At 29.7% G+C, this 23,846-nt stretch overlaps 7 protein-coding genes across 11 annotated transcripts in view; 5 read left to right on the top strand and 2 right to left on the bottom strand.

Moving 5' to 3' along the window:
• Window positions 1-61: 61 nt before the first annotated feature.
• LOC109595559 (telomere length and silencing protein 1 homolog) lies at window positions 62-1,293 on the top strand. 2 transcript variants are annotated; one of them, XM_020010943.2, is made up of 4 exons: window positions 62-324; window positions 379-493; window positions 545-1,043; window positions 1,107-1,293. In XM_020010943.2, the coding sequence occupies exons 1-4, from the start codon at window positions 188-190 to the stop codon at window positions 1,241-1,243; spliced, it is 888 nt and encodes a 295-aa protein (XP_019866502.2). In that variant the 5' UTR covers window positions 62-187; the 3' UTR covers window positions 1,244-1,293. The 2 variants fall into 2 exon arrangements, with proteins under 2 accessions (XP_019866502.2, XP_019866503.2); XM_020010944.2 differs by having other exon boundaries at window positions 159-319.
• On the bottom strand, window positions 1,281-3,409 carry LOC109595560 (glycerol kinase). The gene is made up of 4 exons (XM_020010945.2): window positions 2,350-3,409; window positions 1,978-2,294; window positions 1,785-1,920; window positions 1,281-1,732 (listed from the first exon to the last, which is right to left on the bottom strand). Exons 1-4 carry the CDS (start codon window positions 3,154-3,156, stop codon window positions 1,463-1,465), a joined length of 1,530 nt encoding a protein of 509 aa, XP_019866504.1. The 5' UTR covers window positions 3,157-3,409; the 3' UTR covers window positions 1,281-1,462.
• Window positions 3,410-5,401: 1,992 nt separating this feature from the next.
• On the top strand, window positions 5,402-6,299 carry LOC109595564 (uncharacterized). Its single transcript, XM_020010948.2, has 3 exons — window positions 5,402-5,579; window positions 5,637-5,720; window positions 6,008-6,299. Exons 1-3 carry the CDS (start codon window positions 5,534-5,536, stop codon window positions 6,154-6,156), a joined length of 279 nt encoding a protein of 92 aa, XP_019866507.1. The 5' UTR covers window positions 5,402-5,533; the 3' UTR covers window positions 6,157-6,299.
• A 170-nt stretch (window positions 6,300-6,469) lies between these two features.
• On the bottom strand, window positions 6,470-7,624 carry LOC126264635 (uncharacterized). Its single transcript, XM_049963280.1, has 3 exons — window positions 7,337-7,624; window positions 7,140-7,277; window positions 6,470-6,847 (listed from the first exon to the last, which is right to left on the bottom strand). Exons 1-3 carry the CDS (start codon window positions 7,520-7,522, stop codon window positions 6,761-6,763), a joined length of 411 nt encoding a protein of 136 aa, XP_049819237.1. The 5' UTR covers window positions 7,523-7,624; the 3' UTR covers window positions 6,470-6,760.
• Window positions 7,625-8,170: 546 nt separating this feature from the next.
• On the top strand, window positions 8,171-9,339 carry LOC109595563 (uncharacterized). Its single transcript, XM_020010947.2, has 4 exons — window positions 8,171-8,416; window positions 8,510-8,785; window positions 8,836-8,985; window positions 9,045-9,339. Exons 1-4 carry the CDS (start codon window positions 8,339-8,341, stop codon window positions 9,177-9,179), a joined length of 639 nt encoding a protein of 212 aa, XP_019866506.2. The 5' UTR covers window positions 8,171-8,338; the 3' UTR covers window positions 9,180-9,339.
• A 364-nt stretch (window positions 9,340-9,703) lies between these two features.
• LOC109595562 (probable medium-chain specific acyl-CoA dehydrogenase, mitochondrial) lies at window positions 9,704-12,268 on the top strand. The gene is made up of 9 exons (XM_020010946.2): window positions 9,704-9,854; window positions 9,908-9,992; window positions 10,055-10,222; window positions 10,340-10,440; window positions 10,498-10,578; window positions 10,862-10,992; window positions 11,063-11,171; window positions 11,248-11,388; window positions 11,668-12,268. The coding sequence occupies exons 1-9, from the start codon at window positions 9,840-9,842 to the stop codon at window positions 12,088-12,090; spliced, it is 1,254 nt and encodes a 417-aa protein (XP_019866505.1). The 5' UTR covers window positions 9,704-9,839; the 3' UTR covers window positions 12,091-12,268.
• A 1,445-nt stretch (window positions 12,269-13,713) lies between these two features.
• LOC109595552 (nuclear hormone receptor FTZ-F1) overlaps window positions 13,714-23,846 on the top strand; it is a 126,484-nt gene continuing 116,351 nt past the window's right edge. For 2 of the 4 annotated variants that reach the window (XM_049963888.1, XM_049963886.1), the window contains exons 1-2: window positions 13,714-14,057; window positions 18,219-18,233. In XM_049963888.1, the coding sequence (XP_049819845.1) occupies window positions 13,889-14,057; window positions 18,219-18,233 (184 nt within the window). In that variant the 5' untranslated portion in view covers window positions 13,714-13,888. The remainder of the gene's footprint in view (window positions 14,058-18,218; window positions 18,234-23,846) is intronic. The other 2 variants (XM_049963890.1, XM_049963887.1) reach the window with 2 other exon arrangements.

Below are 23,846 nucleotides of genomic sequence, written 5' to 3'. Positions count from 1 at the left end.
CGTAATTTTATTTCTTATTTAGTTTATTTACCGCTAATAATATTCGTATATTTATTTATGCATTTTATAGATATCAAAACAGTAACTCACCACTTCTGTAAGGCGAGTTGCATAAGTCCATTTTCATGTTAGTTTGTCAACAAAGTTAACCTGACAAATCAAAAAAGTTTCACAGTGGAAATAAACAATGTCGACTGATGACAATGAATCGAAAACGGGTAAGTCTGAAGGAGGAGAGATCAAATTTAAATCGATAAAAAGAAAAAACATTCGGCAACGAATAAAAACTGAAGAAAATGAAGACGAGACTGTTGATGAGGTTAGGTAGGCTTGTTATTGTTGAAATTGTAAATTCAATATGTAAAAATTCAATTTTAGTACCAAATTAGAAGATCTAAAAGAGCTGCAGAACCTCCGTAAACGTCCAAATGGTGTGAGTGTTGTCGGTTTAGCCCTTGGAACAAAAGTGACAATTGAAGATGAAGTCACCAATGTAAGTAGTCTACAATTAATTTAATTAATATAACATGTTTGCTAATTTAAGAAAGACCCATTTAAAATCCAAACTGGCGGTATGATCAACATGCAAGCACTTAAAAGTGGTAAAATGAAACAAGTTGATGATGCATATGACACAGGTATTGGAACACAGTTCTCAGCTGAAACAAATAAAAGAGATGAAGATGAAGAGATGATGAAATTTATTGAGGATCAATTGTCAAAAAGGAAAGGCAAAGGTGACAATGTACTGCATAATGAGGATGGAAATAGAAGTACATATTTGAGCCCTGAAGAGGCTGCCCTTCAAGCTGTGCCTGATCATCTGAGGGAGTCATCTACAAAACGTTCAGAGGAAATGTTGTCAAATCAAATGTTAAGTGGTATCCCTGAAGTAGATTTAGGTATTGAAGCTAAGATAAAAAATATTGAAGCTACTGAAGAGGCAAAGTTGAAATTGTTGTGGGAAAAACAAAATAAAAAGGATGGTCCTTCTCAGTTTGTACCTACAAATATGGCTGTTAATTTTGTTCAACATAATAGATGTAAGTTACTCTAAAAATAATTTTCAGGCTTATGTAATGTAATTATCACTATATAAATTTTAGTTAACATAGACCAAGCAGAAGTTCCAGAAAAGAGAGCAAAACTTGAAATAGAAAAAGAAAAACCTAAGAAGAAAGATGAAAAGGCAACTGATGATTATCACTTTGAAAAATTCAAAAAACAGTTTAGAAGATTTTAATCTGAATTATATATAGGTAATATTAATAATAAATATGTTTTAATAAACTATATGTATAAACTTTATTAAAATACCAACAAAAAGACAAATACATAAAATATGTTAAAAAATATAACAAAAGTGTTAACAATATATTTACAATATCTACGTTTGTCGTTGTATAAATCAACAAAGAAATACTTATGCATACAAAACGGTTTCTTTGCCAATGTCAATTTATTAAACGTCCCAGCCCATAGAACGTTCAACTGCCATTTTCCACTTGGCGTATCGAACATCTCTTTCATCTCTAGTCAATTTGGGTTCCCATTTTTCAAAAGGTATTTCCAAAGGGGAACCAAACATATCCCAATGTCCAACAGCAGCACCTGCTACCATAGCGGCACCCAACGCTGTACTTTCCGCCATGCCCGGTTTCACAACAGTTATTCCTGCTATATCTGCTTGTAGTTGCATAAGGAGTCTGTTGGCTGTCATTCCTCCATCAACCTGAAATATCACAACCTGCACACGTTCCCTTTAACATAAGAAATGTACCCACCTGAAGAGTACTCAAAGTTGATCCATAATCCTTATTCATGGCTTCCAAAATATCTCTTGTTTGGAAACAAACAGCATCTAAAGTCGCCCTGACAATATGGCAGGCTTGAGTGTCTTCAGAGATGCCAACAATGACCCTGATTACATTTTACGTTAATATTTACAACAATATAACATTTATAATTTTTTATTACCCTCTGGCTTCTTGTTGCCAATAAGGTGCATATAAACCACTAAAGGCTGGTACAAAAGTAACCTCTCCACTCTCCACCAGTTCAGCTTCTTCAGCAATCTCTTGAGCTTTGGTAAAGTTGGGCAGCACTGTCAAATTGTCCCTAAGCCAGTTAAGAGCTGCTCCAGCAATTGCAACTGATCCTTCAAGAGCATACACAGGAGGTTGTTTGGGTCCCAACTGATAGGCTACAGTTGTTATTAGACCATGAGAACTGTTTACTTTCATATTTCCAGTGTTGTAAAGTAAAAAGCATCCAGTTCCATAAGTTGCCTTTGCCTTAAATTTATTAGTACTGATTGATAATATTCTTAAATTGTTAAATATAGTTTACCTGTCCTCTGCTCAAACATTGTTGACCAACAAGAGCAGATTGCTGATCCCCTAAACATCCAGAAATTGGGATGCCTTTGAGAGACCCCTTCTGAATATTACCATAAACTTCAGAGCTGGACTTTATTTTTGGTAGTACTGATGTAGGAGTACCAAAGAAGCTAATCAATTTGGGATCCCACTTAAGAGTTTCTATATTCATTAGCATAGTCCTGGAGGCATTTGAAACATCAGTAATATGAAGTCCTCCATCAGGTCCACCTGTCAGATTCCATATCAGCCATGAGTCAACTGTTCCGAACAAACAATTGCCTGATGCCATGGCTTTCTTGACCTTTGGCACATTATCTTGTAACCACTTCAATTTCACAGCACTAAAATATGGTGACAATGGCAAACCACACAGAGGCTTTAAATAATTCTTGTTCCTTGTTCTATTTGGCACTGAATCAAGTAACTGTTCTACTGTAGATGATGTCCGAACATCCAGCCACACAATTGAATTGTACAAAGGTTCACCAGTTGTTTTGTCCCAAACCAGTGTTGATTCCCTTTGGTTTGTCACACCTATAGCCACAATATCATTGACACTACCACCCAAAGATATTAATTTATCAATGGTATTCTCAATACAAATGTTGACCACATTTAGGATCTCTTGGGGGTCTTGTTCCACCCAACCTTCTTGTGGGTGAATTTGTGAAAGCTCCTGTTGATGGGACGCAACGACTTCCGTTGTACCAGCTTTGAATAAAATAAATCTTGCACTTGAAGTGCCCTCATCAATTGCCCCCACAAGCGGACCCATAATAACAAACAGACCACGCACGATTTATGTAACACATCCAGAAACTTGAACTATTAATGGAAGTAATAGGTAATCTGGCGAGTGGTACGACCTTCGTACTGATAAATTATCAGAATTATCCATACAAAACGTCATCTATAATATTAATGATGTATGTTTATTACTTTTTACGACCATCAAGCGGACAATAACTAGATATTTTTCAATGCGCAGAAATTGTTTATCATAACCTATTTACATTAGATTGTTGTATGAGTAACTTTCTTCTATTAATGATTAGAATATGCAAATAATTTAAGTAGGAGTGTAGGTATTCATTTATTAGTTTATTTTACTGGATTTTTAGTTTACGTGTGTAAATTGAATATACAAAGAGGAATTTACGTAATATTTTATTTAGCAATATAACATTATTGGCTAAAGTCGACAGTTCTAATTAAAATAAACTAAGATTATTATCAGATTATAATGTGATATGATAAAAATGAAACAAAAATATATTTTGTAACAGTGGTTGCATACTCAATATGAATTACAATAGTTTTTTAGTTTATAAATACAATTATTTACTCTCATTTCTACTAAGTAAGCAATATTATTTATTTTGTACAAAACTATTTTACACGAATGACTTAAATTGTGTACAAATATATACATCATATTCAAAATTCAAAGGGTGTAAGGAATGTTCTTAATGTTTCTTTTATTGAGACTGAACAAAAACTATTGTAAAAATATTTAGGGCAGACTAGTATGTACTCTATGAATTAATTCTATTTAATACATAATATATCTTACCTGAAATACCCTTTGTTCTGATAGGTAGTTATTTGGTCTTGGGTACGCCCTCCTGGGTACGCCCTTACGGGAAGATGGAATAAATATTCTATTTATTTATCAACGAAAATAAATATTTACAAATTTTGTAATAGGATTTTATCTTAATCTTAGCAAGAGAACAATACATTTTTTTGAAATAAGGAAGGTGTTTTTAATAACAGAGAAGTATATAGTATATAGAATATATTTCAATTTTTTTAAACGCACACGGTAGTCGGATTTGGTTGTCCAAAGGAATATCACGTTGAAATATATTTACATATTATGGTACTATTTAACAGTACTCTTAATAATAATAATATTTTTTTATGCTATTTTATTGAATAATTATCTTTCAATGGGAAGAAATAAAAATTGCACTCGAGAGAAAAGTGAATACTACTAACAAATATAAAACAACACACTCATTTCATAATGCAATAAGAAAATGTCATAACAAAAAATAATAATAATAATAAACAAATAATAATAATAAACAAATATTTCTTGGTGGCATAGATTAATCCATTTCGATCATTTATACAATTTTTTTCATTTTTAATCGTGTTGTTCTAATTAACATCTGATTGTGTAGATTATGTATGCTATAAAATAAAAGTGGGGTCTATTTACATCAAATAAACAAAATATTTGTTAATTCCTACTATAAAACTTATATGTACTTAATGATAAAGATGAGGCATTCACTGTTGAACACTCTTTCATTGTGTTAAACTCGTAAAAATGGGTGCGTTTAGTATTTTTAAACTGTTTCTTGTCGTCATTAGTAAGTAACTATATATTTTATTATTAGTTAAATATATAATATGAATGTGTTTTAGTTGTCCTATTGGCAATAACACAAGAGGCAGATGCACGAAGAAAAATTGTACGAGGTCGCAAAACGATTAGCCGATATTTCATGAGTAAGAACATAATTTTCTAGTAAAAAATACCAATATCAAATAAATGTTAGTGTTACATAAAAAAATTAAATATTTTAATGAGCCAAATTAAAATTTCCAAAATAAATATACTACCTTATTCTAAAAAAAATACTAATAATAATTTTATAATTTTAGGAGATGGTGCATTGCCCGCTTATGCAATAGTAATTATAGTTGGAATTCTTCAGCTCATTTTCGGCGGACTTTTATACTTATTTCTTAGGTTTTTGGTCGTTGAAAAATTTAACTCAACCGTGCGTTACCGACGAGCTTCGCAATATTCAAATGATGCATGATAAGGTGTTCCACACATTGAAGTTTTATTATTTATTTTTAGTTTGTGCTCGTGTTCAATAATATAATAATGTCTCAATCAATGTATTTTTATTTAATAACTATTATCTCTATTTTTGTGTTTATCGTGAATGAAAAAATATAATAAATATTATTCCTCGTTACAGTTTCAATTGTTCTATGTTATGATAAAAATACAGTTCTGTATCTCCTAAAATTGGTTTTATCAGATACTGTTTTATCAGAATATAGGAAAATCATCAGTTCACAGGTGTGTTCGTAGACAAAAGGTTTGCGTTAAGTTGCGTATTAGCAAAATGAAGCTATTGAAATCTGGTGTATTTTATTTGACCGTAGCTTTGCGTAAGTATTAAATGCAAAACTATTTTTATTTGCAATCACAGAGTAAGATTTTTTTAGTTGTCGTTGCTTTGTTTACCGAAGATGTAGAAGCGAGAAGAAAAATCGTGCGGGGACGAAAAACTCTATCACGATCGTATATGAGTAAGTAAAACGTTCAATAGTGATGCTTTTTAATTAAATCACGTAAATAAAACAATAAACCTGTGAATATTGAGTCGCATTTCTTGAAATTATCCTTTTTCCAAGTGACTCACATTTAACTGACCTGATTGTTTTATTTGTTTTAGCTAGGTGACAAATAAGTAATGTGTCAGATAAGATATCCCTATTTACTTTAACTCATTCAAAAATGCGAAATCTAAACATGTTAATAGATAATTGTAAATATTAAAAAATTAAACGTATATAATTAATTAAAATATTTTCAGGACAGAGTAGTCTTCCGGCTTGGTCCATCGTTATATTAGTTGCAGTTGGAGAACTTATCCTAGGGGGTGTTTTATATGTGGCGATGAAGAAAATTATTTTGGATCAGCCACTTACCGGTCAATACGAGGTGGTTGATTATGACGTTTAGATGATTCTTCATAATTCAGAAATTTTATAATTTTGTAATTTTTTTTTATAAAATTGTATGTTTGTAATGTGATTGTTCCAAAGATTTAAATAATTATTTAATAATTAATTATAATGAAAATTTTAATAATTTTAAATTTTGAATTACTTTTAAATATATATGTATGTAAAGAAAATAAAAAAATGGTGTTATAATAATGTTATGTCAATTTATTAATTAATTTGTAAATAAAATACAAAATAAATATTTATGACACAAAAATATGGAGATTTAACAAATTACTTGTTTCAAAAACTGAAATACAGTGGCTAAATTTTATTTACTTTTATATAAACTAGTCTTTTTAAAATAAAATATGGTGAAAAGACTTTATTGATAAAATGTTAACTTTATTAGTTAAAACAAACCGTTTTATCGAATTTTGCGTAAGAAGAATTAAAATTAATTGAATTAAATCAAGACAAAATATTAAATTTGTGGTAGCAAATCACAATATTTTTGCGTCAATAGGTAAAGTACAGCCTATATACATATTTTATAATGTTTTAATAAGGTTCTTAAGTGAAAATTATATAATATTTTAGGAACTGTCAACCAGTTAAATTTACACCATTTCAAATAATTCCTCTACTTCCTCTATGTTTATGGCTTCCATATCTAAGAAAGAGATTTGATCTATTTCTGGTGGTACCTAAAACATAATACATGAAAAATAATCGATTTTTGAATTTTCCGTCAACGCCCTATAATTTTCTAAAATAGTGGATCAATTGTCAAAAACTAAGCAGAAATGTGTAGGAAATTAAAAAGATTTGTTAATGAAATGTTGAATTTGGGGGATGGCATCCTCACTTAGGGGGATGAATGGAAGTTTTCCCCCGACAAAAAACTCTTTTTGAATTTTGTCGTTAATTTTCAGCCTGTAATGTCTTCGGTACGTTTCATATGGGGCACCTTGTATAGTACCAGAATGATCAACTTACTTCAACTTCTTTCCTTTCTTCAGACTTGTCATCTTTTTTACAATTTTCCGTGTCCATGAAATCATCGTCTTCGTCAACGGTCAACACTGTGTAAGTGTGTTTAATTTTTTTAAAATTCCTTTTCAAAGCCTGCCAGTACTGAAATATTAGAAAAATTGAATAAACAACAAGTCATTGTCGCATGTTGTCACACGTACCTTCCTCCATCCTTTCCAAGGTTTGCTCACTCCATTTGGAACTGAATTTAAAATTTTCGTGATCAGGCACCACAATCTTCTTTTCTTAATATCATTGCGACGGCAATTAGTTTCTAATATAGGGTTGGTTTTTACGAAACGAACGAGCATTTGCTTCTGTTTAGAAGAAATTCTAATCCGATTCATCTTTGCTCGTACAATTTACACATTTAAAATGGCCGCACCTTTCGTGGGTAAGTGCTCTATTTTTTTCTCATGCCATATTTTATATTTGAAAATGTGAATATGGTAAATTAAATTGCATATTTTAATATATATACATATATATACATATAAAATACAATTTATGTATTTTAGTGTTTTTAGTTTAATAATTTTTGAAATTTGTGGTAGTGTTTAATCACAATTTTCGTAATTATTTCAAATTTCCCGCATTAAGACATCCTTTTGTTTTTATTTAATTAGATTGTAATTATAAATTATGGTGTTTTAAGAGCAATATTTAGAAAATTTAGTGAGAATATTTCGTTATTAACTTACAGGTTCGTTTAATGAACATATTTATTTAATATTTAGTTAAATGAGGAATTTTCTAAATTAAGTATTTTGAAGTTCCCGGTATGGGTCATATTGGAGCCTTATAAATTATGATGTTTTAAGAGCAATATTAAGAAAATTTAGTGAAGATATTCCTTTATTAACTTACAATTTTTTTTAATAAACATATTTATTTAATATTTAGTTAAATGAAAGATTTTCTAAATTAAGTATTTTGAAGTTCCCGCTATAGGTCATTCTGAACCCTGATTGGCTGTTCAGTGTGGACAAATAACCTATGGTTCTGTAGTTGTAATTTTTCTGATTCAATCCGCCATAATAATATTTTTTATTTTTTTATCAGCTTTTGCAATTCATCAAAGGGATAATATTACGACACGTCACGAATAAGGTGAGGTAATTTTGGATACAGGGCCCTTCTAAAGCGGCTATTACATTGTAAACATGAGCAAATTTACCGAAAGCGAAGATGATCCTGATCCTTACGAGAGTTCTGGGGATGAATGGAAAGAGGATGAAAAGGTTTGTAGTTGCGTTTAATTCGTAATTAAATCAAAAAATTTTTTAAATCCTCTTACAGGAGATTTCAATAACATTGTTTTGTTTATCTTTCAGGTAAAAAAACGTACATCAGCAAGACTAAACAGCAAACCGCGTAAAGTACATCACGATTCGAGTTCTGAAGGCACCAGCGGTTCAGAAAGTGGAGGAGAAGTTAAGGTTCAAAAGAAGACGAAGAATGGTATTAATAAGAAGCAGAAAGTGTCACATTCCACTAGTGGAGCACCAAAGGAAAATAATCGAAAGACTGACAGATCAGAAGGGGTTATATCAAATACAGCCAACAATCGAAAATATATGCCTAAAGTTATTTCAGGGAATGAATATATGGTGGGTTATTTAAGGAATTTAATTTGTTTTCTTCTGACTTATTATTTTAGACAGGAACTTTTGTGATCAATAAAAAGGATGTTCAGAAAGGAGATCCCAATTGCAAGCCATGTATATGGAGAATAGATGGCAAAGCATTGCTCCAAAAATATGAACCATACGAAGAAGATGGCAAATGGAGACATAAAAACACTTCAGTGGTAAATGCCAAAATGTTTATGAAGGGAAATATCTTTGATTGATATTGAAACAATTTTAGTACACTGGTTGGTCACCAATGGACAAAGATATGTACTCACCAGTTACAGTGGATGTAGTAGGGCACTCCCAAAATAATCTGTTGGTAGAGTTGCATTGGGATGAGATAAAGAAAATTAATTATGATAGTGATTGAGTTGAGATTTTTTATTATTTTAATTTTTTGCCGAAATGAATATTGAATGAAATGATAAATATTTATTTAATGTATTTTGAACATACGTTTTATTTATTGTCGTGAAAGAATTCATTTTATTTTGTTATATATTTCAATAAATTGAAAGATATTAATATAACTATTTGTTTTTGTTTCCTGTTGCCACGAAAATAAAATTTTCAGAATGGTTTATAATAACGTAATATTAAAAAATGGTTTATTATTAAACAAAAATAATTTTATTTATTGTGTGACTTTTTTTATGATGTATCCAAATCAATTAATTCAATTTTTGATATAAAACATACGTTTCATAAATACGTGTCCCCAGTGTTGCCAAATTTTATTTGAAATAAATAAACAAGTAATAAATATCTCACAAACATCAATAAGTTAACAATAATAATTGCTACGCACATAATTTTCTTAACTAGACAACTTATCAATCAAATCTTATTGCAATAAACCTAAATTTAAAAACAACGTGGCAACATCGCTGTTGATCGCAAACTATTATTATTTTTTGAGTTCTTCCAATCTTGTTCCAAAGTTCACAATTTTAATAATATATTTATTTACCAAGTTACCTACTTATCAGTTCGGTTCAAATTCTACTCTTCTGTGCTTGTTCTGATTAAAATGGCTTTCCAACAGGTATTTAATTGATATTAATTGACTATATTTTTACAAATCATTCTTGAAATTAGGTTACCAGAAGCCTTTTGAGGCCCGCCTTTAGAACTGTAGTTATTACCCAAAAATGTAATAATTCAACAACTGGATTAAGCTTTGGTGAGTTGTCTCAGGTCAATGTCCACCAACTCATTCCAAAATCCAAATACATTTTTCTGCAGGACTCAGCGATGAGCAAAGAGAATTGCAAGAATTGGCAAGGAAATTTACCAGAGATGAGATTATTCCTGTGGCAGCTGAGTATGATAGGACTGGTAAATATCCGTGGGATATTGTTAAAAAGGCCCATGCCCTTGGACTGATGAATGGAGGTGTTGAACCAGAATATGGTAAGTTAAACATATAATTTGTAAAATTAATATCAATTTTTGTTAAAAAAATCATAGCATTGTTTGTTATAATTTGGGTTTTAATATGACACCACAATTTAACTATGTGATTTTCAGGTGGTTTGGGTTTGGGAATTTTGGACAGTTGTTTAGTAGCTGAAGAATTGGGCTACGGTTGTACTGGTATTATGACAGCTATTGAAGCCAACAGTTTGGGGGTAATGCTCCACAGACAATGTTAATTTAATCATAACAAATTTGTATTTGTATTTTAGCAAACACCAGTTCTCATTGCTGGCAATCCAGAGCAAAAGAAGAAATACCTTGGAAGGCTTATTGCTGAACCTGTTGTTGCTGTAAGTATAATATAATATTCATTGAAAGGCAAACTAAAGGTTCAAAATTTACTATTGTAATTTTCGCTGATAATAAAAAAGTAGGCAATTAATATTTAATCTTTCTTTAAGTGTTTTTGCGAAAATGCCTTATCATTCAAATACATCAGTGTCTCTTGAAAAATTTGTATTAAAAATAGATAGAAAATTATTGAGTGATTAATAATATTGTAATAAATATATTTTTACAAATATTACTGTATAAAAGAAATTTTAATATTTTATTATTTGGGTATAATTTTAGGCTTATTGTGTGACTGAACCAGGTGCTGGATCAGATGTTAATGGTGTTAAAACAAAGGCAGAAAAGAAAGGTGATGAATGGATCCTCAATGGCCAAAAGATGTGGATCACAAATGGTGGAGTAGCTAACTGGTAAAAATTAAAACATTCATTTGGTTTTCCATTTTATTTATGTTCATTTTTTCTTTTTTTTTTACTTAAGGTATTTTGTTTTGGCACGTACAAACCCTGACCCTAAAGCTCCTGCTAGTAAAGCTTTTACTGGTTTTATTGTAGAGAGAGAATGGGAAGGTGTAACGCCTGGTAGAAAGGTAATTTTTAGACTTCAGTTGACAAAAAAGTTGTTCAATTGGTCAGTGAATTAATTATATTTTTAATTTGTTTTAGGAAATAAATATGGGTCAAAGAGCATCTGACACAAGAGGTATTACATTTGAGGATGTGAGGATACCTAAGGAAAATGTGTTAGTTGGAGAAGGAGCTGGTTTTAAAATTGCTATGGGCACCTTTGATAAAACTAGGCCTGCAGTAAGTTGACACAGAATAGTTTTACAATCATACTTTTAATAATTTTTGTAATAGACAATATTGAAGCTACTTAATCATGATTATAAAAGTTGTAAATTATCTGCTAGATATTAAAATGTTTTAAGGCTATTAAAAAAAAGAAGAGGAAATAGAATTATTAAATTATTTGCCAGACATTAGTTAAAATGTTTAAGACTTATTATTTCTGTCTAATTTAATATTATGTAAAACTCTTTGTAAGTATCTTTAAACAGCCTATTAAAAAGTTTAATTTGTAAGGTTGCTGCTGGAGCTGTGGGCTTGGCTCAAAGGGCTCTGGACGAAGCCACCAAATACTCGCTGGAACGTAAAACTTTCGGGGTGCCAATCGCCCATCACCAAGCTGTTGCTTTCATGTTGGCTGATATGCAAGTGGCAGTTGAAACTGCTCGCCTGGCCATGTTGAAGTCTGCGTGGCAGAAGGACCAAGGCGAAAGAAACAGCCTGTCCGCTGCTATTGCTAAATGCTACGCCGCCGACATCGCTAACAAATGCGCCACCGACGCTGTACAAATATTCGGAGGAAACGGATTTAATACCGAGTATCCGGTGGAAAAATTGATGAGAGACGCCAAAATTTATCAGATCTACGAGGGCACCTCGCAAATTCAAAGGCTCATCATCTCAAGAACCATTTTGGATAACGCCAAACAAAATTTATGAACGTATTAGACTGAATAGGAATTTGAAAATCATACTTTTGAATCAATTTTAATATACCTCATTGAGATCAACTGAATTTAAATAACGTTTTGTTGTCATTTGTGTATTACTACTAGAATACATTATATATATATGTTGTATTTGTATTTTGAAATAAACTATTTTATACCTAATTAAATTTTGTTTATGTATGCCGTTTATGCCTCAAAATTAGCTTAATATGATGAAACGAATTGAAATTGACTTGAAAAAACTGTATATCATGCTCAATAATGTATTATTATTACTTGTTTTATTTTGTTAAAAATAATACAAAAATGGTTAATAAGACAAATAAAAATGAAGAAATTAAAAATTACAGTAAAAATAATATTCAGACTTAGCATTCATATTATATTTGATTGCTTCAAAAATAAATTATTAAATACTATTATTTCGTAAATCATATTTTATATACATCACTGAGATCAACCGAATTTAAATAACGTTTTGTGTAATTTATTACATTATTTTATAAAAATAATATTGTCTCACTTGCGGCTCAAGATTAGTCCAATGAGAATACTGTAAGTACTGTTTAAGAATGAACTGCAGTTACCTCATGTTTTATTTGGTTAAAAATAACACAAAAATTATATTTTAATTATTTAGTTCATAATTTTGAAATATAAATTGTGATTTGCAAATTCATTTATAATTAATAAAAAAATGTTAAAAATGAAAATCTAATAAGACTCCAATAAATTGCAAAAGTACTGGCTTGGTAGTACTGGTATGGTAGCACTCTAATAATATACTATAATAATATCTACCATAATAACAAAAAATATATTTATATATTACTTTTTTGTTATTTAATTTAAATTGAACTTGATTTGAGTAAAATCTGAAAGAAGACTTTTTATTAGATAACAGTGAGAACTGAAAATATTGTCTTTAAACTTCTATTTAACGGTAAAGCTAAAATTTACATTTGTTATTAATTTTTGAGGTAATTTTTTGGTAAATTTTGATAATTAATTTTTGTATTTTTCATTTTATGAATGATTTTTTAAGTAATTTTGGTTATTTAAGGTGGGTGGAACATCGTCCACCATGAAACTATAATTGAATGTAATTTGTGTAAAAAAAACAATAATAATATTGGTCATGTTACTGTTCTATTTAAAGGACTTTTACTTTCTTTTCAATGTTAGACATAAGGCGCCGAAATTTAAAAGTTCCGGCGCAAGCGTGTTCTAGTGCAATATCAAATCAGTGTCTGAATTCAACCAATTTAAAAATTTCCATCGATTATTCGTCCGAAACGCAAAATAATAGGTAAAACACGTCGTCACATTTCATTCCGAATTAGAATTGGCGTTATGTAACGCGAATAGATGCAACGGAATGTATAAACACAACTGACCTACTTATTTCGTGAAAGTCGGCTGCGCCTCGATATCGAAATAAAACAAAAGTTGTGGGCTCCAAATCATTATCGAAATTCAAATTCGTATTTTTATGAGTGTTTTGTACGGTTTTTACGATCGAAAACAATCATACGTCGGTCCAGCCAATTTCTGCTTATGAACACAGTCGCTCGCTTGACAATACAGTTGTATGTCTGTCTGAAATGTAAAGTGTAAGCGAAGTGGCCTACAGACCTACATTTATAACAACGTTCGATTTTTACACGGCTAAAAGAAATAGATATTTGTGAAACCTTGGCGCGAAATCGAAGGTCGGAGCTTCGGAAAGCTCTGTGGTGTTGTAAATTCGGTCATCATTGCAGAATAAGTGCGTAATCTAATAAACAATGCACGAAGAAGCGACAAGTATGAGCGTTCCATGCTCTGTTGCCGTGTCTACCGCTCACAATGAGAACGGCACAATTTCTACGATATCTGTGGTCAATGCCGGTGATGTGGAATTGGAGGTAAACACGGACAATGATTTGCAAGTGCCTTTTTCAACGAATTCAGAAGGTAAATGCCTAAAGCATGTCATTTCACGATTTGCAGGTTATCCGTGTGTGTTATTGTTAATGCATCGGCTACGCGCACGAAAACCTGTTTGCCATGTAAATTACGTGCGGCCGACTCGATTTACGATTCACTTTTGTTTCTAACAATTTCCGCGGCATCTGTGCGAAAGTGATATTGAAAGTGAAACACAAATCGTCTGCACGACCGTCGCATCTCGCCGATCCCTCTGTTTATAAAGAGACGGCAACCGGGCGGAGGGTCCGTACAATTGTCCTAGGTTACGCCCGACCCTCGGAAATCGTGTTCCCCCCAATCGGATCGGCCAAAAAATCGCCTGCAAATTCGTACCGTACCACGAATGTCACGGTGGCATACGCTCCGTTCCTCCTCCGTGCACGTCTATTTCTGGTTTATCTAGGATATCCCTAGACAGCATGGTCTATTATAGGTCAGGTTCAAGTGCAGGTGGAAGTGCCTTTTATTATTGAACCGCATGCGCCTGCGCCATAATATTCTTCAGCTGGTCAGCGACGGCCCGCGACACCTTACCATCGCCTAGGACTCGCTACCTAGACTCGATCCTTCTGAATGTCATTCCTATCGTTTTTTAACTGCATTGTTTATTTGTTATGCCCGCCAAATTTTAACTGGTTGGTTCGTTCTACATTTGAATAAACCCAAAACAGATTGTTTTGTTATTAGATTGATATACAGGGAGGGTCAGACCGCTACAACGAATACAAATTGTTATTTGCATTAAATATTAAATAAATCCCGTGATCATTGAATCATTTATATATTCCAAGAACTATTTTGATTAGTTTATGGCTACGGGGAAAAACTAGATTGTAATACATGCATAACAACAAATTTATTTTTTATTGATAAAAAAGTAAAAACCAATTACGTAGAAACGTGTTACGTAAAAAGAATGTTTCAGATTAATTAAAAAACATTGTATAGGGTGTTTTGATAATTATTTTTTATAATGATTTAAAAGGTATACTTAAATGGCACTATTTAATTGTTTATATTATTGTAAGTTCATACTATTTATTTGATTAATAAAGGTGTAAAATTTTCTTTGGCAATTGTGCATTTAATGGGTTATTTTATTGTAATTAAATATTACATACAGAAAATTAATTTTAATATGTTAAAGTCTTGAATTTTTAAATTTTCATCATATACAAATATATACAAGGTAATACCACACATTACAGGCTGGGATAGGACTTTTTGACAAAATCCAATAACACGTCATCAGGAGAATAACTTGATGCAAAAAGCATAGTATGCCCTAAGTGGAGTCAAATAATACCTTACTAAAGAGGGTTTTTAATTCCCCATTAGAGATTGTAGGTTTTTGAAATAGAAAATACAATAATTGATTTAATTTTACTTGACACTGGAATGCTGGAAACAATGATACAGTTATCGTATTTACATGTGTCAATGATTCGTCATCGCAGATCTTCCAGTGTGTCAGATGAAGATTTGTGAACTCTATTTCTCATGTAGCTCCATTCAGTGACGTAAGTCGGGTGACCAAGGAGACACTCAATTACAGCGCTTCATCATACCCATCGTCCAGATCATGCGAGTAATACGGAGGAGCTCCCTTTGTATGCAGGGTCATTATCTTTGATATATGTTAGAGCTGGGTCACTGGCATTTTGTAGTAAATTTAGGTACATATCGCCTGTTAAATTTTTTAGAAGGAAAAAGGGATCTGTAATGGAATTTCCATAAATACCAGCCCATACATTCAGCTTCTAGAGATGTTGTGTGTATGGAATAAAGTACACTCGTTTTTTAAGCTTAAGAGCCCTTTAAGTGCTTGAAGGATTTAAGAAGAAAATAATGATTAATTTCCAAAGTGTATCCAATAAGATAATTTTAATTCCTTCGACCAAAATAATTTGCCTTTAATTTTTTTTTAGTTTTACAAGTTATTGACCATAAGGGTTGCTGATAAGTCTAGCAATGGTTGCTTTTTTTTTAAAACTTCTAACGAAATTGAAAAATTGTAGTCTTTAATTTAAATCACTCAAAAAGTAGAAGTAAATCAACAACAGTGATTTTGATATATGGAGGAACAATTTAAATTGAACCATCCATATAATTCTAGTTAGTTTTGAAAACAAATTAAATTAATTGACGTGATCAGCTTTATAATAATTCCCTGTTTTTCTTGTGAGGGTCATACAATTTGTCTCTTTGAATTAGATGAAATTTACATGATTCACGTTGCTTCCAAATATGTCAGAAAATTAATATTTTAATATTAATTTAATACTTAAAATAAACGTTTAATAATAATTGTTAAAATAAATTTAATATTTAATATGAATTGAAATTAGTTAAAATGTTTCAAGAAACTGAAAAATATTAAAACAAATTGTAAATCCATTTAAAAAATTAAACATTTAAAGTGAAATAAACTATTTTTTAAAGATTTGAATTTATTGCATACTTGCTAAATTTATCAGAGATCTTGTGTATTATTTTTCATAATGATGTATCAGCAAAAATTTCTTATCTGTGATATTCAATATTTGTGTTTAATAAAAACATAATTGTCAGACAATATTGTTGGAAAAGGTAAATCCATTAAATATTTTTATGTATTAACAAAAATTAACGTAGACAATTTTCTTTACACTAACATTTTTAAACAGTATTTTGATTTGAATCGAAGATATTGTTACTAGGCTTATCTTTGACTCCGTATATTATTTTTTATAATGGAACATAGTCTAAAATTTCTTAGTTGGGATATTCAATATTACTATTTAATAAACGCATAATTGACAAATAATATTGTTTTAAAAATTAAAGACAGTAAATTTTCTGTCCAGTGCTTTTTATTTAATGACTATATTTAATTCTTGGGGGAGATTTATCAAGGACTATATTATTTTTCATAATGAAACAACGAAATCTAAAATTTCTTATCTATGATATTCAATATTTGTGTTTAAAAAGGCATAATTTAGAGATAATATTGTTGTTAACGGTAAATCCATTAAATATTTCAATATACTAGCAAAAATTAATCGTAGAAAATTTTCTGTTGAAAACACACGTGCGTTTTATAATCTGAGTCGGGTTTTATCGCGGTTTTTAAAATTAGGTCAGGATAACTGATAGTATAACAATCTGTGTTTATTGTTTATGCACGCTTATTTCATATCCCGGCTATTTATACAGTTCATTAAGATGCGACTATTTCGTATAATGTCGCATGAATATTAAGGATTGTTAAAGTCGTTCATTGTTTCGTGCGATTATTTTTGAAATGCTTCATTGTATTTCACTGACTAATATTGAACAGACAGACCATTTTTCTTTATTTTTCTTAAATGTAAATTTGTATTGTCGGGTTGCTTTTTTAGTTTACAAATAAGTTAAAAGAATTGTCTTAAATTATAATTTTTTTAAAGTTAATTAATTCCAGGAAATGGACATGTTTTTTCTAATTAAATTAAATATGAATTGTGGATGATGGGTATTAGTAGTGGTTTCGCAAATATTTTATTAATGAAGAAGCAATCATCATAATCTATAAATAACCGACAGATTCCTAATGGTCGTAAATGTAAATGATGCTACTAGTATTTTCATGTGAATGTGAAAATAAAATAACGAGTTTCGAAATATAAGCCAATGTCGATGCGGTTTGACCCAAATATTTTATTTTACGGCAACGTCCTTTTGTTTAATGTTATGTCATATAACTTATGGACGAGGAGGATGTTCCTAAAGTTACACCTCGTTATTCTTAATTATTCCGTGTCGTTTTTATAAGAAATTCACTAACTACAACTCAAAAAAAAAAATGATGAGCTAATCCAAAATGTAAATTGTTGTTAACTTTCACATACATAATTTATTTAAGACAGATAATTTTTGTCAACTCATGACTTTTAAACTAGTAGTCGATACTTTTAATTTCATTCATGTAAAAATTCATTGATTTCAGTATTTCTTTTTTTAAATTTGTACCTAAATTAATTTATGAAATATCTGATATCTTATAAATGACTTATTATTTTTTAACATAATCAAATATACAATTTTTTTATTGTTAAAATTTGTTTGACATATAAATATTATTATTGTATTTCAACTTTTAAATTTTTTGTTTTAAATTTGCAGGTTCAGACTACTTAGGTAAGAGGACAGTTTATTTAAATAGTTATTTTTATATTTTTTCTAGAAGATACGTGTTGAATCTGATTGGAAGGAAATATATAAAATAGCTGGTGTAAAGTTGCATGCATAACTGTAGCTAGTAAGTTAATTAATTAAATGTACAAAATGTATTGAAAATAAATAATTTAATGATATTTAATAAACCACTATTTAATATAATCAAAATACTTAATTGAACTATAAAAATAATAAATATAATTAAATATACCAAATTTAAGTTTTTTAATTATTCTGATAGAAATGGTATACAATTTTTTTGTGTACTGTATTATAACAAATGTGTATATTATATTGTATAAATACACATTTGATTATTTCATTATTTAAAATAATACATTCTCTGTAAAAGTTACTGACGTTAAGAGTTTAGTAAAAATTATAAATTATAAATAAAAATATTTTACACTATGAAAAATAATGAATATTAAAATATTAGATATTTTAAACAAATAAATTAAATATTAAAATTTTAAATAAATTCAACTTTGACAACAATAAATATAATCAAATACACTAATTTTTTTTTTTAATTATTATCACTAATATAATGGCAATACAAATTATTGTTTGTTGTATTATATTGTATATGAATTTGTATAAATACACATTTTATTATCTAGTTATTTGATTGAAAATTTAAGTGTAAAATAATACGTTTTCTGTAAAAATAATCGATAATAATAATAAAAATTATAAATTCTTAATAAAAAAATTTATATCTGTAAAAATTTGATAAGTTATTTTTTATAAAAATTTGAAACATACTTAATAACAATTAAGTTAAATGTCTTAATTCAGTTTTAAACTAGTAAGGGGGACAAATATTGATCCAAAAGTTCCCTTTTCAGTTTAAGAGGTCGTTTTCAACGCCCTTTAACTCCCATTGGAATAGACTAATTAATATATACTTAAAATATTATAAAACTTTGTAAAAAATCAGAAAAGTCATTGTTAAAAAAAGTTTAATAGATTAATGTGATATACAAGATATCAATGGATAATAAAGCCCGGATAAGAAAAATTGTAAATGAAATCAATAATGTCGAATTTAGTCAATTAGTTTGACCGATAAATATAAACAAAAAATTTGGTTAAGCCAACAGTATACTTAAAAGATTCCAATTCTTTAATAAATTATGGATTTTGTCGTCTAGTAGTCATCAGGATCTTCAGAGAGGTTAGCATCCTCCCCTCACAAAACGACGGACGCTTTTTGATAATATTTGCCGTATTTTTAGCATTTCGTTTCTTTTTCTTAAGTATCATTGTTATTTATGGAGGTGTAACCGTCCTCTTTTCTTTGTGGTTGTGGTTTCGTGAATATATCTTTCGTGACAGAGTCCCTCTGTAATTAATTGCATTTCTTCTAATTGTTAATGTTCTGTTGATTTTAGAGGTGTCGGCTCCACAACTTTAATTAATATATATTTACTATAAAATAAAGATCCTTAAGATCTATTTTTCAATTATCATATATTTTAAAATATTATATTAAATTCTGATCAATTACATTATTATTTTGTTACAACTGTTGACGTAATCAAAATTTTCTGTTCATATTTACACGTAAAACTAATTTACTAAATTGAATATTAATCATTTCATTTAAAATTTCTCTTAACCAGACCTTATTATTTATTGATGCTTTACATATTATATTAATATACTAAACTTTTATAAGCAATGAAATTTCTGATTTTCTTAAAGATTTATGCATTTTTCTTTTAGTATACACGATTTATAATTTTTTTTAGTCTATAATAGTTAATTAATTACAACTGTTGGCGTAGTTATCTTTACCAGTAAAACTAATTGACAAAGTTGGATTTTATTCATTTTATTTACAATTTCTCTCACCTAGGCCTTATTACCTATTGCTACCTTACATATTATATTAACATATTAAACTTTTTTTAAATATAAATTTTCTGCTTTGTATCAAAGATTTATAATTTTTTTTTTCTTTTTAATAAGTGTCTCTTATTTGATATTTGCATATTTGAGTTGTTTTCGTAAACTCTGTATATTTTAGACTAGATTAGAAATTAGATTCGCACCCGCCTTTATCTCGGCAACATCGTCTCCCGTTTTTTTCGTCCCGATTGAACGATGATAACACGTGTGGTTAATCGGCGGCATCCCGTGCATGTGCGAGAGCATAAACAAGTGTAAAACGGTTGAAGGTAACGAATACTACCAATAGAGTTGAACGACATAACGATATCCTAATAGTAGTGCACTTTATTGCATTAGCAAGGACCCCGTGCTCGACGTTTTGCGGAGCCTTGAGATTAAAAATAACCGCCCATCCGAAATATACACACAAAGGAAACTATATTTGATTCGTCGCTGACGCTTTGCTTGCGCCGCTCTTTTCTCTTCTCGGACGGCGTAAACAAGGGAGTCGGTCCTTTGGATGGATTAGGTCTTGGGTCCACAGAATGTGGGGCGGGAATGTAAAAAAAAACTTTAATCCACTTTATGAGGACATTATGAGAACATTTAAATCGTGTTAAATTATTGAAACGTTCCATTCTCTTTAATATTAATTTTTTTGTAAGCATGAAATAAAACGATGCTTTTAATATGATTAAATTGCCATATAAAGAATATTTATGTCACACACTCTTTTGGTACAAGTTTTTTTGTATCATTTGATCACCGTATTAACGTCGCTTATATTTACAAATCAAAAACATTTAATTACCTATTACATATTTCATTAGTTATTTTATATATTTAATAAAACACAAGGTTTATAGAGAAGTAAAAGAGACATCAATCGGAATTTTTGCTGCTATGGCGAGATGTTATCTACTTTTTTAAAATATTTTTAATACTCTGTCACTTCCGGCCAAACCGGAAATTACTTTAACTTTGTTTTTTTACAAATGAAACGCTATAAATGTTATCACAATTTTTGCATCATGTGTAAAATTCTGGACTTTCACACGTGAAATGATTAACTAAATGTAGTTCCAATTTGTAAAGTAGAAAAGTTCTTTCCTAGTATACATGGTAAGATAAGAATAACCTGTCAACAGGTATCGATAATATATATTATATTATAAATTAAATTATTATTATATATTTTCCAAAATATTAAACAAGGTGTTTGATATGTTCCTATATTTTTAAAGCCAATAACTTTCTTCAATCCAGACAGAATTTATTCTTTATTGATATACAGTAGTAGTCATAATTATAGCAACTTATTAAAATATATTAAAAATATGCGAAGTACTACTTGAATTGGGTGACCAGTATCTATAATGTTTATTGTTTTTTCTATTATTGTTGGGTCTGCTGTACAACTGGTTAATCTTAATTTTATTTTAAAATTATGTATTTTTTTAATGGACAAAATTAAAGAAATTTTTTGCTCTAAGTTCTTTCATTGGTGTCTGTGAATTTAAGTCGATTATTTACTAACGGTCTTTTGCTTAATGTAATTGTTTAATCATTGGTGGAAGTGAAACTAAGACATTTCCAAGACGGAGAGAAATAAGAAGAGATTTCTAAGAATTTACTGCTAAATAAATCAATCGTTTCCTGTATATTTGTACTTTGTACTTGCTTAGAATTATATTCACTGGACCACAGAATAGTGGAGACGAACAGGCACAGTGAAACATGGTGGGTGGCTGAGTTGGTTACGGGGCTAGTTCAATTCTGTCATAGGCACCCTTAAACTGATTTATGAACAGGGATATACTAAACAACAATTTGCTTCTCATATATTAAAGAAATGATGCTATTAATAAATAATATATTTCAACATGAAAACTAGCCCAACCAGAAATCCAAAATTGTGAAGGATTGGTTAAAAGTCTAAAAAGCATCGATGTTTTATGTTGCGCAACCCAACACGGATATAACCAAAATGGACATTAAAATTTTACAAATTTAAATGAACTTATCACAGCAATTCAAGAAGGTTGAAGGAATTTAGACTTGTCTTTTATACGTAACATTTTATAGAATAAGAAAATATTAGTTTTTGGAAAAGTACTTTGTATTATTTGACTATATCACATTAAATAAAATTGTTATGACTACAATATGTAACATTAACAATATTAAAAATTTGTTATAATAATGACCACTACTGTATTTATAATAGTAATCAGAAATTAGTAATAGATAAGTAAAAATTTAATTTCCTGTGATAAGTTCAGTGTGTTTCGATAAACACCACCATTAATTGCGGCATAAACTAACATAAACTTGGGCTGTTTTTATTAGCATTGCCTATTCAGCAGTGCATAAGACGCACGGAGCCAGTGTAATGCGTGTGTATTTCTAGAGCAAGATGTTGCGAATCTATTTTGAATGCCTCCGGAACTTGGCAGGGCGTGAGACTATTTTGCGAACCTTGAGCGTTTCTAAATGTGCAATTTTACAAATTCCTGTCAAACTAGTTGTTCCTATTTTTCCAACAACCACTAAACGTGTTCCAGATGTTTCGCTCACATTGATTGTGACCAAATGCAATCAAAAACCAATAAGAAATGTTCATTAATTCTAATCTTTTGTCGGGTTTTATTTTACGTGCATTGATGGTTTACCTCGAAAAACATTTTTGTTAAATTGTATGATTTATTTTTCATTACAAATTTGTATAGTTTCTATTAATTTATAATATTTCATTAGAGTTAGAAGCTAATTTTAAGCCTTTTTGATTTTTATAATATTTGTAATGGTTCAATTTCGTCGAGTTTATAAATCCAGCGTAATCATCATTATCATTAATTTACAAAAACAAATCAAATATTGGCAAATTAAAACAAAAATAATTTAACATAATAAGTACCAAAATAATTTGTACCTAAGGCCCGAGTTATATTTTCAACTGGTCTTTTCGTGGGGAAACAAATTGGCTGGGTTTAATTACCGTCGCGTCGCGCTTTCGGGTGGCGATTTCTATTTTAGCGACGACAAAGAACGGCACAACAAAACGGACACGGCAACCGCCCGGTTCCGAAAATATTAATTGCACCGTCGACACTTTCCATCGTAAATATCCCATAATTCGTGGCCGGACACGTTTCTCAAATTGCAGCCCGAGCAAATTAGGCCCTTCATTTTCAGTAAGTGCCGACGGTAATTGGGTAATATTTTTGTCGGTGGACGTTGCAACAATCTTAAAGTTGTTACTTATTATGCACTTTATTTTCATTTGTTTCTGAGTCTTTTTTAAAGTCAGTTTCGGTTTAATTATGAAATTGAAAGTCGGTCATAAATTCTGCAATTGTTTTGAACTTGTTCGTATTGTAGTATTTTATGTAAGTAAATTTGTTATTTATAAGACACAGTTTATATATGTAACAATTGTTTTTTATTAGTTTTGTTTTTTGTTCAGTTGGTTATGAGTATATGCAGGAAAATTGTATGTAAATTTACAAAAACAATCAAAAAATGTTTCTTAAAACTGTTAGAAATTAATAAATTAAAATATAATATTTTTAATATTTATTTAATTTAATTAACTACTAAAATTACCTTTATTTGGATCAAATTTATCATAAATTTTCAAATTAATCATAATTTAATATTAAATATATAAATAAA

This window comes from Aethina tumida, chromosome 2 (assembly GCF_024364675.1).
Source record: "Aethina tumida isolate Nest 87 chromosome 2, icAetTumi1.1, whole genome shotgun sequence".
In the NCBI taxonomy this organism is placed as follows: domain Eukaryota; kingdom Metazoa; phylum Arthropoda; class Insecta; order Coleoptera; family Nitidulidae; genus Aethina; species Aethina tumida.
The sequence above is the reverse complement of the archived record's forward strand: the minus strand, read 5'-3'. Positions and strand labels throughout refer to the sequence as shown.

Bases quoted from the DNA above. Each gene is read 5' to 3' on its own strand.
- LOC109595564 (XM_020010948.2), top strand. From the start codon at position 5,534: ATGAAGCTATTGAAATCTGGTGTATTTTATTTGACCGTAGCTTTGC. The intron at 5,580-5,636 runs GTAAGTATTAAA...AGATTTTTTTAG, and splicing joins TTATTTGACCGTAGCTTTGC to TTGTCGTTGCTTTGTTTACC. The intron at 5,721-6,007 runs GTAAGTAAAACG...AAATATTTTCAG, and splicing joins TCTATCACGATCGTATATGA to GACAGAGTAGTCTTCCGGCT.
- LOC109595563 (XM_020010947.2), top strand. From the start codon at position 8,339: ATGAGCAAATTTACCGAAAGCGAAGATGATCCTGATCCTTACGAGAGT. The intron at 8,417-8,509 runs GTTTGTAGTTGC...TTTATCTTTCAG, and splicing joins AATGGAAAGAGGATGAAAAG to GTAAAAAAACGTACATCAGC. The intron at 8,986-9,044 runs GTAAATGCCAAA...AAACAATTTTAG, and splicing joins GACATAAAAACACTTCAGTG to TACACTGGTTGGTCACCAAT.
- LOC109595559 (XM_020010943.2), top strand. From the start codon at position 188: ATGTCGACTGATGACAATGAATCGAAAACGGGTAAGTCTGAAGGAGGA. The intron at 325-378 runs GTAGGCTTGTTA...ATTCAATTTTAG, and splicing joins GAGACTGTTGATGAGGTTAG to TACCAAATTAGAAGATCTAA. The intron at 1,044-1,106 runs GTAAGTTACTCT...TATAAATTTTAG, and splicing joins TTTTGTTCAACATAATAGAT to TTAACATAGACCAAGCAGAA.
- LOC109595560 (XM_020010945.2), bottom strand. From the start codon at position 3,156: ATGGGTCCGCTTGTGGGGGCAATTGATGAGGGCACTTCAAGTGCAAGA. The intron at 2,295-2,349 runs GTAAACTATATT...AATAAATTTAAG, and splicing joins AATGTTTGAGCAGAGGACAG to GCAAAGGCAACTTATGGAAC. The intron at 1,921-1,977 runs GTAATAAAAAAT...AAATGTAATCAG, and splicing joins TGGCAACAAGAAGCCAGAGG to GGTCATTGTTGGCATCTCTG.
- LOC126264635 (XM_049963280.1), bottom strand. From the start codon at position 7,522: ATGAATCGGATTAGAATTTCTTCTAAACAGAAGCAAATGCTCGTTCGT. The intron at 7,278-7,336 runs GTACGTGTGACA...CTAATATTTCAG, and splicing joins CTTGGAAAGGATGGAGGAAG to TACTGGCAGGCTTTGAAAAG. The intron at 6,848-7,139 runs GTAAGTTGATCA...ATTATGTTTTAG, and splicing joins AAGAAAGGAAAGAAGTTGAA to GTACCACCAGAAATAGATCA.
- LOC109595562 (XM_020010946.2), top strand. The intron at 9,993-10,054 runs GTGAGTTGTCTC...ATTTTTCTGCAG, and splicing joins AACAACTGGATTAAGCTTTG to GACTCAGCGATGAGCAAAGA. The intron at 10,993-11,062 runs GTAAAAATTAAA...TTTTTACTTAAG, and splicing joins AATGGTGGAGTAGCTAACTG to GTATTTTGTTTTGGCACGTA.